The 13093-nt window shown below is 50.3% G+C and overlaps 1 protein-coding gene across 7 annotated transcripts in view; it reads left to right on the top strand.

Annotated features, from left to right (window-relative positions):
* Nucleotides 1-13093, top strand: part of TCF20 (transcription factor 20) — a 184460-nt gene that overhangs the window by 169398 nt on the left and 1969 nt on the right. For 4 of the 7 annotated variants that reach the window (XM_063807958.1, XM_063807961.1, XM_063807959.1 and 1 more), the window contains exons 4-5: nucleotides 5189-5238; nucleotides 6351-6478. In XM_063807958.1, the coding sequence (XP_063664028.1) occupies nucleotides 5189-5238; nucleotides 6351-6434 (134 nt within the window). In that variant the 3' untranslated portion in view covers nucleotides 6435-6478. The remainder of the gene's footprint in view (nucleotides 1-5188; nucleotides 5239-6350; nucleotides 6479-13093) is intronic. The other 3 variants (XM_063807960.1, XM_001170780.7, XM_003317278.6) reach the window with 2 other exon arrangements.

The raw sequence follows: 13093 nt of genomic DNA, 5'->3' as shown, positions 1-13093 counted from the left end.
TAATATAAAGTTTTGTTTCTACTTGAAAAAAATGGCTTTTTTTTTTGTTTTTTGAGACAGAGTCTCGCTGTGTTGCCCAGACTGGAGTGCAGTGGCGCGATCTCGGCTCACTGCAAGCTCCGCCTCCCGGGTTCACGCCATTCTCCTGCCTCAGCCGCCCCAGCAGCTGGGACTACAGGCGCCTGCCGCCACGCCCGGCTAATTTTTTCTGTTTTTAGTAGAGACGGGGTTTCACCGTGTTAGCCAGGATGGTCTCGATCTCCTTACCTTGTGATCTGCCCACCTCGGCCCCCCAAAGTGCTGGGATTACAGGCGTGAGCCACCACGCCCGGCCAAGAAAATGGCTTTTAAGTGAAAAAAAAAAATTTTTTTTTGAGACAGGGTCTCACTGTGTTGCCCAGGCTGGACTCAAACTCTTAGGCTCAAGCGATCCTCCCAACTAGCTGGGAATACAGGCATGTACCATTATGCCCAGCTATATATGAGGATTTTTAAGTATTAAGTTTTTTTATGGTTGATTGTTAGTTTTATATTGGGAATACTGTGAGTTTTGGCTCTCCCAGTTCGCAGCTGGGTAAGAAGTGGTCCCCCCACTGAGGCTGTGTTCAGGGACACATTAGGGTGTGCTGACAGGCCGGTGCCACATCCCACCCGAGCACACTTCAGCAAGGGCCCCCCTGGAGGCTGCCCCCGTTCTGCTGATAGCCTGCCTTCTGGTCCAGTTTCTAAGATGTCAAGCAGCAAAGCTCAGCCTAACATACTGCAATGATGGAAACACTCTAGCTCAGCACTCTCCAATGTGGTAACCACAAACCAGATGTGATCATTGAGTGCTAGTGGGACTGAGGAAATGAATTTTTTTTTTTTTAATGTAAACTTAAGTGGCCATGTATGGCTAGTGGCTGAACAGCACAGGCTTAGAGCTACCCTCCTGAATCCAAGTTCAGGCAATATGGTTGGGATTTTTTGGAAGGGGCCATAGAGCACTGGAACACCCTCTCCTCTAGTGGAAGCTTGTGCCCAGGTTGTCACCCCAGCCCACCAGCAGAGAAGCGCAGGACCTTCATTATTAGCTGAGGACTTGTGAGTAAATGGTATCTGTCATTTTCTGTTTTGGGGCCCATCTTGGTAGCCTGCCTAGTTAAGCTGGTAGCATCTCTATTTAACAGAAGTTGGTGGCCGTGTGTACAGCAAGACAGAGGGGTCTGGGTTGGGAGGAGTGAGGATAGGGCTGTCGGCCTCTGGCTTTGCTGCCTCTGCTGCTGTGCACTTTGCTCCTTCATGTGGAGACCTGGGACCCAGAGGCAGTTTCACAAGATGACCATGTCTTGGTCATTGCGGTCTTTTTGATGACCCAAGTCACAGTGACCCAGAGGCCTGCACTGCTCTGTGGGGATGGACGCTTGTATTATTCCACACAGTCTTCTTGGAAATTGCTCTCTGTATATGATGTAACTTTGTATCCAGGAAACAAGTTTATTGATTGACTTTTCTTTCTAATCATAACAAAAATAAGTCCTTGGTTTGAGAATCCCTAACCTCCCTGTGGAGTAAAGAGCAGTTTAACATTTTCATCTCTGCCTTGCTGTCAACCACCCAGATCTTTAAAGAGCTGTTGATGTCTCAGGGAAGACTTTTATTACTGGGACATCTCCATAGAAACAGAATCTTTGTTTCATGATCTGTGACTCCTGCCACCTTCCCCCCCACCTGATGTTGACCCTGCATTTCTGACATCATGGTCAGCTGTTTTGTGTTGCTTGTTATGTCATAGACACAGGATTTGGCTCCAGGTGGGGGGGTTACAGTAATAAGAGCATGAGCTCTGTTTTTTTTTAAAATTAATGTATTTAATGCAATGAGCCACAACAATTAAGACAAGAGAAAAAAAGGCTGTGGTAGCTCATTAATAATTCCACTCTGCGTAAAGAACCTTGTGTGGAGGGTTTTTTTTTTCTTCTACTCTCATGAAAAAACAGCTGGGAATTCTACTTTCTGCAGCTCTCGTTGCAGTAGCATTTTAAAGCTGCTATCTCTGCTGCAGACTTTGATCTTGCTGGTGCGGTCAGAGCCCTGGATGGGTCATTAGGAAATGCTGGTAGTCTGACTCCTCCCCGGGGGACAGCCGTCTGCCTCACAGGAGCCAGTCCCAGTGCCAAGAGCCCCATATTTCCCTCCTTATGGCCCAGGAGCCTGAGCCTACCCTTCAGCAAGGCAGGGTGGGGCTGGCAGGCCCCTGTGTCCCAAGCCCTGCAGTGTGCCAACATAAGGAATAACAGTAGTACTGGGGTAGAGTGTAGGTGAATTGGAGTCTGTGTCTGGTACACAACAGATCCAAAGGACATTAAACCCTTCTTGTTTTTCCCACCTCCCTCCTTGAGCCCACCATCCTCAGCCTCGGAGCATGTGAATGCATGTGGGTATCTGAAGCTTCACAGAGCTTATAATGAGGAGCTCAGTAAATTCATTCTGCCTTTGAGCTTGAAGAGGGAAATGAAAGTGGCCTTCTCTTCTGGGGGTTGATGTTCGTGTCTGCAAGCCATCTTGTTGACTAGGCCACCTTGTAGGTCTTTTTGAGCTTGGATGATGATCTCGCAAGCTGTTTACTTTGACTTCACTATGCAGAAGTGCTGACTGCGCCCTCTGGACAGTGTAGGATGGTGCCTGGGCCTTGAAGAACACAGATTGAGAGACCTTGACTGGCTGGCCATGTAGGTGCAGTTGCCTGTTCAGAGTCCTCAGAAGAGGTTTTACTACACCTACTGCTCTTCACTCTTCCCTCCCAGCAGGGACTGGTCAGAGGAGAAGCTCCCCTGTGCCCTCCAGGTTTCTGACCTCTCTAGCTGTGGTTCTGGCCCCTGCCAGGAACATGAATTGTGCTTCCTGACGGCCTGTGGACATGTATGAGAACAGAGGAGGGCATTGTCTGCACAGTGTTCCTGCATGGGAGGCCTTGTCAGAGATGGACACTGCCTCAGGCAGATTGCTGTAGGAGACTTCATTTCCACATGTATCTGGCATTAGTTTCAAGTTGTCGTTAGCGTGCATTCATAGTGTCTTACTCTTTTCTGCTTCTAACTCAGAGGGAACGCATTTCCTAACATGAGGCGTGTTTTATTAATGGTCCATCACAGCTGGTCACTGTTCTGTGGCCGTGAGGGAACTGAGCCACCTGCGCCTTTCTGATGGCACCCTTTGCTGCTCGTGTGGTCCCCGTCCTCACTGGTATAAACCCCTGTGGCGTAAGCGTGGCCCAGCCCCACGTGTGCTGTACTGTTTCTGTTTGGCCCAAACTAGAGACTGAGCCAGCATAGTGCTTGCTGCCAGAGCCCAGGTAAGAAGAGAGCATATCCCCTGAGCTCCAGTTGTCTGGCTCCTGCTGTTTATAAACTCTCTGGCAGATTGGAGCAGCGGGAGTCTTGGTCACACTATGTACTTGTGGGTTTTAAATTAACACATTTCATTTATTGCCTTGCTAGTTGCTTGCTGGGGGAGGGGCTTGGAGGTTAGTAGTAAGTTGCTGAGCTCTTGGGCCCACGGAGCCAAGAAGGCTGCCGCCCACACTCTCAGATACTCATGGGCTCCAACGAAAGACAGGCTATGATGTTCCAGGTCTGGCCAAATATAAAAGGGTCTTTTTGATTTGTTTTAGGATACTGGGACCTGAAAAGTTTTCATGTGTATGTTCATTGCTTATTACTATTGCACTTGAAATCTGTGGGTGCGCAGGCTGCTAGTCTGGATCTCAGTTTAAATTTAACAAGGATAAGTACTGTGGCTGCCTCCTGCCATGGTGCCTGGGAGCTCTCTGAGAATGTGTTATCAATATTTATTAACATTCTGCCACCGCGTTTTGCACCAGTGACCTGGCTGTCGGTCTCCTGGAGCTGTGGTGTGCAGAGTGAACTCATTAATTAGATTTCCTTGCCCTGATCCATGCACTACCCTTGTGTGAGAGCTCAGCTCACCTGGAGGCAGATGTGTCCTTGCTGCCATCCAGGATGCTGTCATCATGTTACAAGTTGGAATGAATCATTTTTCCTCCAAGGATTAAAAGCATCCTCATGGGATTTTACCTTCCTCTGAAGCATTTAGTGTGGATTATGTGATTTGTGTTGGAGGCTTCTGTGTCTCCATGGGTCGTGGGGCAAAGGTGACAGTGGGGCTCTTGGGCCTGGCCACCTTTCTGTCTCAGACACCTGGGCATTCTCTGTACAGAGAAGAAAATACGCGTCTAGATTTTAAAGTGTTTTTACAAGGAGGCTTTGGCTTGAGCCTGAGAAATGGGGTTAGCCTAGAATCAAGGATTTTTAAAATAGCATTTATTGGTGATATCGTGGGAACATAGAAAAGATAAAATTTAAATCAGCAGTATCTTCTTACCCAAAGAGAATTATTGTTACATATTCATAGATTTCCTTTCAGTCTTTTTTTTTTTTTTTTTTTTTTTTTTGAGATGGAGTCTCGCTCTGTCACCAGGCTGGAGTGCAGTGGTGTGATCTCGGCTCACTGCAACCTCCGACTCTCTGGTTCAAGTGATTCTGCTGCCTCAGCCTCCCAAGTAGTTTTTTTTTTTTTTTTTTTTTAAGACAGTTTTGCTTGCCTAGGCTATAGTGCAGTGATGTGATAGTAGGTTACTGCAGTCTGAACTCCTGGGCTCAAGCAGTCTTCTCACCTCAGCCTCCCAAGTAGCTGGGACTATAGGCAAGTGCCATCACACCCAGCCTTTCAGTATTTTTTTTTTTTTTTAATAGTGACAGGATCTCACTGTGTTGCCCAAGCTGGTCTTGACTCTTGGATTCAAGTGATCTTTCTGCCTCGGCCTCCCAAAGTGCTGGGATTACAGGTGTGAGCCATGGTACCCAGCCCCAAGTCTTTTTTTAATGCGTAGAAACATTTTAATAAAATTAGCACATTTATACATTTGTACATCCTGGTTTTTTCAAGCAGTTTTGTTTCATGGGTGTTTTCCATACCATTAACTCTTTTAAAATGTTAATTTTTAAGTGACTGATATCCATCATGTTAAGGTATCATAGCTTACTTGGGTTGTCTCTAATGTTTTCCTATTAGAAGTAAGTGTAGCGACCTGCTACCTTCATGTCTGACCCTGTCAATCCCAGCCAGCATGACCACACCTATGTCCAGCTGTGAAGTCTCCATCTGACTGTCCCCTTCTGTCTTCCAGATTGTTTGCTACATGAGGAGAACTTCTCGGTGAGGTGCCCTAAGCACAAGGTGAGTCAGAGGCCCCAAGAGCTACCAGCAGGGATGGGATCGAGGGTGACTCCTCCTGAAAGACCTGAACACCAGGTGTTGGTGGGCCTCACCCACACCTGTCCCCACCTGTGCCTCCGGCTGTTAGTCCCCTCCTGGCCCTGGGAGGGTGGAGGGGCATGATGCTGAAGGGAGACCCGTGGCATGGGGGCCAGCACTCGGAGTATTATGAGGATCCCAGGAGACATGTGTTTTGGGAGAGGGGGTGTTTGTCTGTTCATTAAGAGAGGTGAGAATATCTAACTCGATCAAGCCACTGATTTCCACTTGAGGTGAATAGAACCCCAGTTCACAGGTTGGCGTTTGGTAAGTCTGGTTCTAGGCCTTGAGGCCTGTGCAAAGGCATCTTCCCAGACTAGAAGTCGAGCTGACCGCAAGGCTCTGGGGAAGCTCACAGTCTCTTCCAGGTTGTGCTTCTGCAGAAGCAGCCTGATGCACAGTGGATGGGCTGTCTCGGGCTCCACTTCCCAGTTTATTTAGGAGGTGGTCTCGTGGTCACTTCCTTTAGGAAAGGGTGGGAGGTAAGGGGTGAATGGTCTGTTTGTGGATACCACATATGTGTGTGGGGAGGGTGTATATGGAGAAGGAGCCCCAAGAAAGGATCAGAACGGAGACCACTGCCACCTGATGTTTCCTGCAGGGGCTGTACTGTGTCTCTGGCTGAGGTCACACTGACACCTGGTGGTCACTGGTCACTCACAGTCTTAAATCTAGTAGGGCCGAAAGTACTAGAAGGAGGTTGTCCAGAGAGGTCTGCCCTCAAAATGCTCCTGAAAGATGCTTGCTTATGCTTTTCTTTAAAAATTATTTCTGGGGAAGGGCAGGGAGTGGTCACAGGAGCTTATATTCTCTTTATTTTTACTTAATTTGCATGTTATTTTTAGAACTCCCCTTTTTAAGGGTCACATTTTGCCTCAGAAAACCCTGTCTGAATGTCTCCTGTTTGTCGGTCAGGACTGACTCTGCCTTTTCTTTCCTTTTCCATGTGCCACTCCTGTCCTCCCTTTGCCCTCCCTGATTTCTGCACTGTCCTCTCCCACCTGTCTGTCTCCTCTTGGTTTTGCCCGTGTCAGCCTCCCCTTCCGTGCCCTCTCCCCCCCTTGCAGAACAAGACCGCGAAAGGCAGCCTCAGCACAGAGCAGTCGGAGCGGGGGTGAGGGGGGCAGTGTGCTCGTGGGAATGGAAAGGACAGCAAGCACAGGTGAGTCGGGGCCACCGGGCTCCCCGCACCCTGCCCGGCTCCCAGCAGGCGTCGTTGCCTCTGCCCTCCTGCTCGCTCCATGCTCTGCCACCAGCATTTCATCCTGTGGATGACAACGCCAGGTGGATGCAGTGTTCTTCCATTGGTTACTTAGCTCCCCAGATTATCTGTGGAAAGGAGTGGGGGCTTCTAAACTGTCCACTGCCAATGGGGTGCAGGGTGACTGTTCCTGAAGGCAGCCCTTCAGGGCACAGCTGGCCAGGGGTGGCCTTGTGAGTGGACACAACAGGCTTTTAGGTCTCTTTCTTGGGCAGGGCATCTCTTGCCAGTAGCCCCTGCTCTTTCCCCCGTCTCAGAAAGGGTTCCAGTCAAAGGTCTCTTCTTTTTAATTTACTACATTTCTGTAAAGCTTATGGTGTGTTTTCCTTTGAAAACAACAGAACTCTTGGGTTTTGTTATTAGAAATCTTTTTTTTCCAGTATTATGAAGGATTCCTTTTTGCAGAAGTACAAAGGAAAGAAAAATCCTCAAAGATTTAGTAGACTCTAGCATCTGATTTAATTTTACTCTTAAAAATCTCGAGGCTGGGCATGGTGGCTCATACCTGTAATGCCAGCACTTTGGGAGGCTGAGGCAGAAGGATCGCCTAAGCCCAGGAGTTCAAGACCAGCCTGGGAACAGTGAGACCCTGTGTCTACATTAAAAAAAAAAAAAAAAAAATTAGCCGTGCGTGGTGGTACATGCCTTTAGTCCCATCTACTCAGGAGGCTGAGCTGGGAGGATCACTTGATCAAACCTGGAGGTTGAGGCTGCAGTGAGCCATGATCATGCCGCTACATTCCAGCCTGGGCCACAGTGAGACCCTGTCTCAAAAAAAGAAAAAAAAATTCTTGTGATTGAGTTGTGCTTGCTGTGAGTTTGTGTGGGATTATTGTGGTCGCGGCCCTCTTGGCAGGCATCTGTGAAAACAGGATGATAGGACTTGGGGTCTCTAGAAGCTGCAGGCCTCTGAGCTCCATGCTGCTCCTTCACCCTCCCTGCGTCACTGAGGCATGAAGGGAAATAGGTTGTAAAGAAAAGAAAAACCAAAATGTACCTTGTGGCACTTGCTGCTACAGGATGGGGCAGGAGGACTAGTTGTCTCAGAAATATTCATTGAGGGGTCATTTCTCTCAAATGGGAGGACTTCTGTGTCGACCTCAGGAGTTTGACTCACACAGCTACGCTAGACGTGTCCCTTCCGGCACCACCATGTGCCTGACCACCTTCTGGAACGTGCCCTCCTCCTTGTTACCACTACTAATTTCCGGAGAAGGCCCCTCGGTTGCCACACCATTTGAGAAGTCAAGTGGGGGCTGCTGAGTGCCTTCTTGATAGAGCGTTGAGTGTGGTGCCTTTCTCTTTCCTCTTCCGGGGAGTAGGGCTGGCAGTGAAGGGATCAGAGCAAAGTGGGGAGGTGGGTGGAAGCCATTCCATGTGTTCCTGGGTCAGAGGAACCAGATGAGCAAATGAAGCCTCTTGGACTTGGAGTACATTGCCACCATCAGCGAGTGGCTGCTGGTTTTCCAGAACCTGCTGGGCAGCACTGCCTGCTCCTTTTCCTGGGATTAGCCCTTAGGACAAGGCAGCCATTGCATTGCGTGGTTTTGAAAGGACTGTTTCTGTTGGCCCTCCTGCATGTCCCTACATTCCTGAGGGTGTCGCTGTGCCTTCCCATTGTCACCCCTGTGCCAGCACAGGCCAAGATGGTTAGAGTCAAGTTCTGTAGGGGACCACGATGCGTATTCCTGGAATGTGTCCTAGAAGACCTGGTTAAGGAAAGAGCTTAAGTGCTTTTTGTTTTTGTCCTGGAATTGCATCTGTGTTTGAGAAAAAGAAAGTTCAGGCCCTGGGCCTGGTGGACAAATCTCCTGGGGATTTTGTTCATCTGTTCCTCTCTAGTCATTCTTGGGCCTTCCTTCCTAGCTGTCAGGGCCCTTGACTCTTTTTTTTTGGAGACGGATTCTCACTTTGTCACCCAGGCTGGAGTACAGGGGCACGATCTCGGCTCACTGCAACCTCCATCTCTGGGGTTCACGCGATTCTCCCGCCTCAGCCCTCCCGAGTAGCTGGGACTACAGGTGTGCACCACCACGCCCTGCTAATTTTTGTATTTTTTGTAGAGATGGGGTTTCACCATGTTGCCCAGGCTGGCCTTGAACTCCTGACATCAAGTGATCTTCCCGCCTTGACCTCTCAAAGTGCTGGGATTACAGGCGTGAGCCACGGCGCCCGGCCAACTCTTGAACAGAACAATGAGCTTCATCCTTCTGGGTTGAAGCACAGTGATGAAGTGGCCTCACCCATTGAAGAGAGTCGTCTCAGGTCCATTGAGGTTGAACCATTCCATTCAGCTCTTGGAGGGAGAGGATGGACTCACTGCATCCAGTCCTGTCCATCTGAAATGTTTTTTATGTGCTGTTCCCACAAGGCAGATAGCTTTTCCTGGTTTCCCAGTTCAGCAGTGACATTGAGGGTGGTCACCGTCCTTCATTTGTGGTAGAAGCCCTGGTGACTGGGGATAGAATCACACCTCTAACTAAAGGAGGACTCATCTTGGGCCCCATGCTGGGGACAGAGAGCCACCATTATTGGGTGCCCTGACAAGGCAGGGAACAGACAGCGAATGTGCGTGTGTGTCTGCCTCCTAGTGCGCCATGTTCTGACAGAGTGATATGATAGGTGCTGTGTGACTAAGATCAGACTACTCCATGTCTCTGTACTTCGGTTTCTTCTGTAAAAACAGTAATAGCAGTGCTAACCTTTTGAGATTCCATTGGGAAATGTCTCTAAGTGCCAGCACAGCACACTGGCTCTCAGCCCGTTGATCTGCCATGCCTAGCTGTGGGTTTCTCTTGGGAGTTGGAGGGGTCAAGGCAGCAGATTGGACCCTGCAGCTGTCTCTTATAGCAAAAAATACCCAAGGCTTGGGGTTAAAAGATGCCGCCCCTGCCTCCCAGCCTGTGAGGTATCTGGTACCTGACCCTCGCCAGGAGTGCGGAGGGGAAAAGTCCTTCTGCAGGCCCGTGGTTGCCCACTGTCTCCTTGTGCCAAGGGGGTTGCCTTGCTGGCTTGTGTCATTGGTTGGCAGGGCTTTTGACAGTGGAGTCCCTATACCCAGCTCTTCCTCCTGTCGTGAATTAAACAAGGAGGCCCCAGCTTGCCCTAACAGGCCCTGTGGTCCAGCACATGGGAAGCATAACCTTGATCAGGGCTGATGCTGCATCCTGGATGCTATGTACCCTGCACAGAACAGCCATGGATGGACGCTGAGCAAGGCAGGGAACGGGGAGTGGCCCCCCTGCCCCTGGAGCTGGACATCACACAGCCCATTTGTGTGTATGCATGAATGTCACATTCTAGAGTTCCCCTTTCCCCAAACTGGTCCAGAGGCAGTCCAGGGTTACACCTCCAGAGGAGAGCCTGAGTCTGTCCACTTTCCTTCCCCACCAGCCCCAGCCCAGGCATTGTGGCTGCTATAGTGCCCGCCTCCCTGCCACTGCTCAGCAGCCAAGTGCAATCTTCATTAGGCCTCCCTCCAGTCCTGTCTCTTCTCTACGTCAGAGATTCTTGTCATCTTCCAAACAAAGCCCAGACATCTCACCTTGCCTTCCAGAGCCCTATGGAAGTCTCAGGTGACTCTCCCGGCCCCTGGCTGCCTCCAGCTCCTCAGGGACCAGGCTTCCTTCCTCTGGGCTTCTGCACACACAGTTCCTTGTGCTGGAAACACTTTGGCTCCCCATCTTCATGTTGAAAACAGGCTCCATCTCCTGGGTCTTAGCTTAAATGCTACTTCCTCAGAGAAGCCTTTCCCTTTCTAAATCCTTGTCTCCATTGCCCCCCTCCTCGCTTGCAGCCATCCTAGCATCACCACAATTTCAGATCATTTACTTGTTTACTACCTGTCTCTCCACTAGAGTGTAAGCTCCATTAGGGCAGGGACCACGTCTGTCTTTGCACCATCAAAGCCTAGCCCAGAGCGGGGCATGTAACTATGCTAGTGCCAAGTGAGTCTGTGTTAAAGAAATGAGTGCATCCCAGGCCGGGCACAGTGGCTAACGCCTATAATCCCAGCACTTTGGGAGGTGGGCAGATCACGAGGTCAGGAGATCGAGACCATCCTGGCTAACAATACAAAAATATAAAAAATTAAAATACTAAAATACTAAAAATACAAAAAATTAGCCGGGCGTGGTGGTGGGCGCCTGTAGTCCCAGCTACTCGGGAGACTGAGGCAGGAGAATGGCATGAACCTGGGACGTGGAGCTTGCAGTGAGCTGAGATCGTGCCACTGCACTCCAGCCTGGGTGACAGAGTGAGCCTCCATCTCAAAAAAAAAAAAAAAGAAAGAAATGAGTGCATCCCGGAGAAAAAAGGGCTCTTGGACCCTGACCATCAGTGCCCTTAATCAGTATAGATTCAGAATTCGGTTTCCCTTCATATCCTCCCTCTCTAGTCGGAATTAGTGTCTGTTTTAGAAATGAGGAAATGGGCTCTGGGCGAATCCTGGCCAGGGTGAGTGGTGTTGAGATGATGAGTTTTTGCTGCAGTTGGGAAAGGCAGGCTTGGAGTCTGATGTGGAAGGACGTGAGGATGCCGTCCCGGGTTCAGGCCACGGATGAGGCCAAAGGGGAGCAGAAAGGACAGTGTGACCTAGAAGGGAAGGGAGGGAACAAGTGAGGGAGCCTGGGAAGGTGTTGGCCCGAGACGAAACCCTGGATGCTGGCAGCTGAGGAGCAAGGTGATGTTCTTTAAAAGAGAATTCACAGTCTTCAGCACAGGGGCGGCAGGTCACTCCTGCTGCTCAGGCTGGCTGGCACCAGGGCTGCTCCCAGGCTCACTGTCTGGGATCCAGCCATCTCTCAGCCACACCCCATGCCCTAGCATATGCAGCCCCTAGGGCCCAGTTGGGAAAGCCCCAGTCCCACCTCTGGCCATGTCGCTTTGGGCTACATGTGTCGCCTTCCTGAGCTTTAGCTCTCTTGAAGATGGGGGTCAGGCAGGTCCACGTTACTGTGATATAATATCTGTAAACCTTCTAGCCCAGGGCCTGGCACATAGTGCTTAGAGAATTTTCCTTCCTTCCTAATTTCCCTACTGAAGGAACAACTTTTTTAAAGTAACTCTTGAAAAGTTAGGGTCCCATTACATTCAGGATATCGTGTGTTTGGGCTGGTCTAGTCATCAGACCTGAGGAACAGGAAGGCTGTGGAGGGCAGAGCCCCAGGCTGCAGGTGCTGAGGAACTGCCGCTGCCTGGGCCACCACGCACCCCAGGGAGGGGCCCACAAGTAGCAGCTCGCAGAGCCAACTGGCCAGGCAGACCCTGGCTGCTGACATGTGCTTCATTCTTCACTGGGGAGCTGGTGTGGGGTCCTGTTCTTCTGAGTAATGAGCAAGATTGGGGTGCAGGCCCAAGACTGCTGTGTATTGGTAAAGAGGGCAAACCCTGCCCTGTCCCCTCCTTGAGCAGAGCCTGGCAGGGTACGTGTGGGCATTGGCCTTGATTCACACGGGCATCCTGCAGCCCCAACAAGATGACACCCTTCTGTGTTCTTGGAGGTAGGTGCCCATTAGCTCAACTGCTGGCCTGCATTCCCAGGGCTTGCTTTTACTTGTCTGTGGTGATGTTGTGCCATGGCCTCTGTGTGTGTTCCTGCTTATTGGTGTTTTCTGCCAAGTAGTCAGGAACCTCCTTGTGCAAGAGCATGTGCATGTACGTGCTTGGGAACAGCTCAATCTTAGCTCCCGCAGGCCCCAGCCGCCTTAGCAGTTCTGCGTGTGTGAACTTTATGGAAGCAGAAAGGGCTGGTGACACTTGGGTTCTTGGGGTTTGTCAGGGGAGGGCACCAAATTGGTCTTGAGGAAGCAGTTAGGTGAGCCCCAGTGACAGTCTTAAGCACAGTGATTGGCAGATAGCAGGTGAAGGAGGGGCAAGGCTGCCACCACTTCTGGCTTCTGGTGAAATTTTACTGGACTGATTCCTAGGAAACTGCTGTTTGTCTTTGAGACCTTTCCACATCAGATGGCCCATGAAGCATTCCACAGGGACCTTTGGTACAATCCATCTGTCCTACGTGGGCCATCAGAATCCCCTTCTGCACGTGGGCTGGAAGAGGAGAGAAGCCCTCCAGCCTGGTGATGGGGGACCTAGGGGTCTCAGGCTCCTGAGAGGTCGAAAGGATTAACATAGTCCAGCTCTGTCTGAGCCTCAGAAAACCTGCCCTCCCTGTTAGAGGCCATGGGAAGAGTGTTCTTTTTAAGCATGAAGAACTGACTGTGGGCCAGGTGTAGTGGCTCACGCCTGTAATCCCAACACTTTGGGAGGCCGAGGTGGGCAAATCAGCTGAGGCCAGGAGTTCAAGACCAGCCTAACATGGCAAAACCACATCTCTCCTAAAAATACAAAAATTAGCCGGGTGTGGTGGCATGCACCTGTGATCCCAGCTATTTGGGAGGCTGAGGCACAAGAATCACTTGAACCCAGGGGGCAGAGGCTGCAGTGAGCCAAGATCACACCACTACACTCCAGTCTGGGCAATAGAGCAAGACTGTCTCAAAAAAAAAAAAAAAAAAA

This window comes from Pan troglodytes, chromosome 23 (assembly GCF_028858775.2).
Source record: "Pan troglodytes isolate AG18354 chromosome 23, NHGRI_mPanTro3-v2.0_pri, whole genome shotgun sequence".
Classification (NCBI taxonomy): Eukaryota; Metazoa; Chordata; class Mammalia; order Primates; family Hominidae; genus Pan; species Pan troglodytes.
Note: the sequence above shows the minus strand (reverse complement) of the source record. Positions and strands in the feature narration are given on the sequence as shown.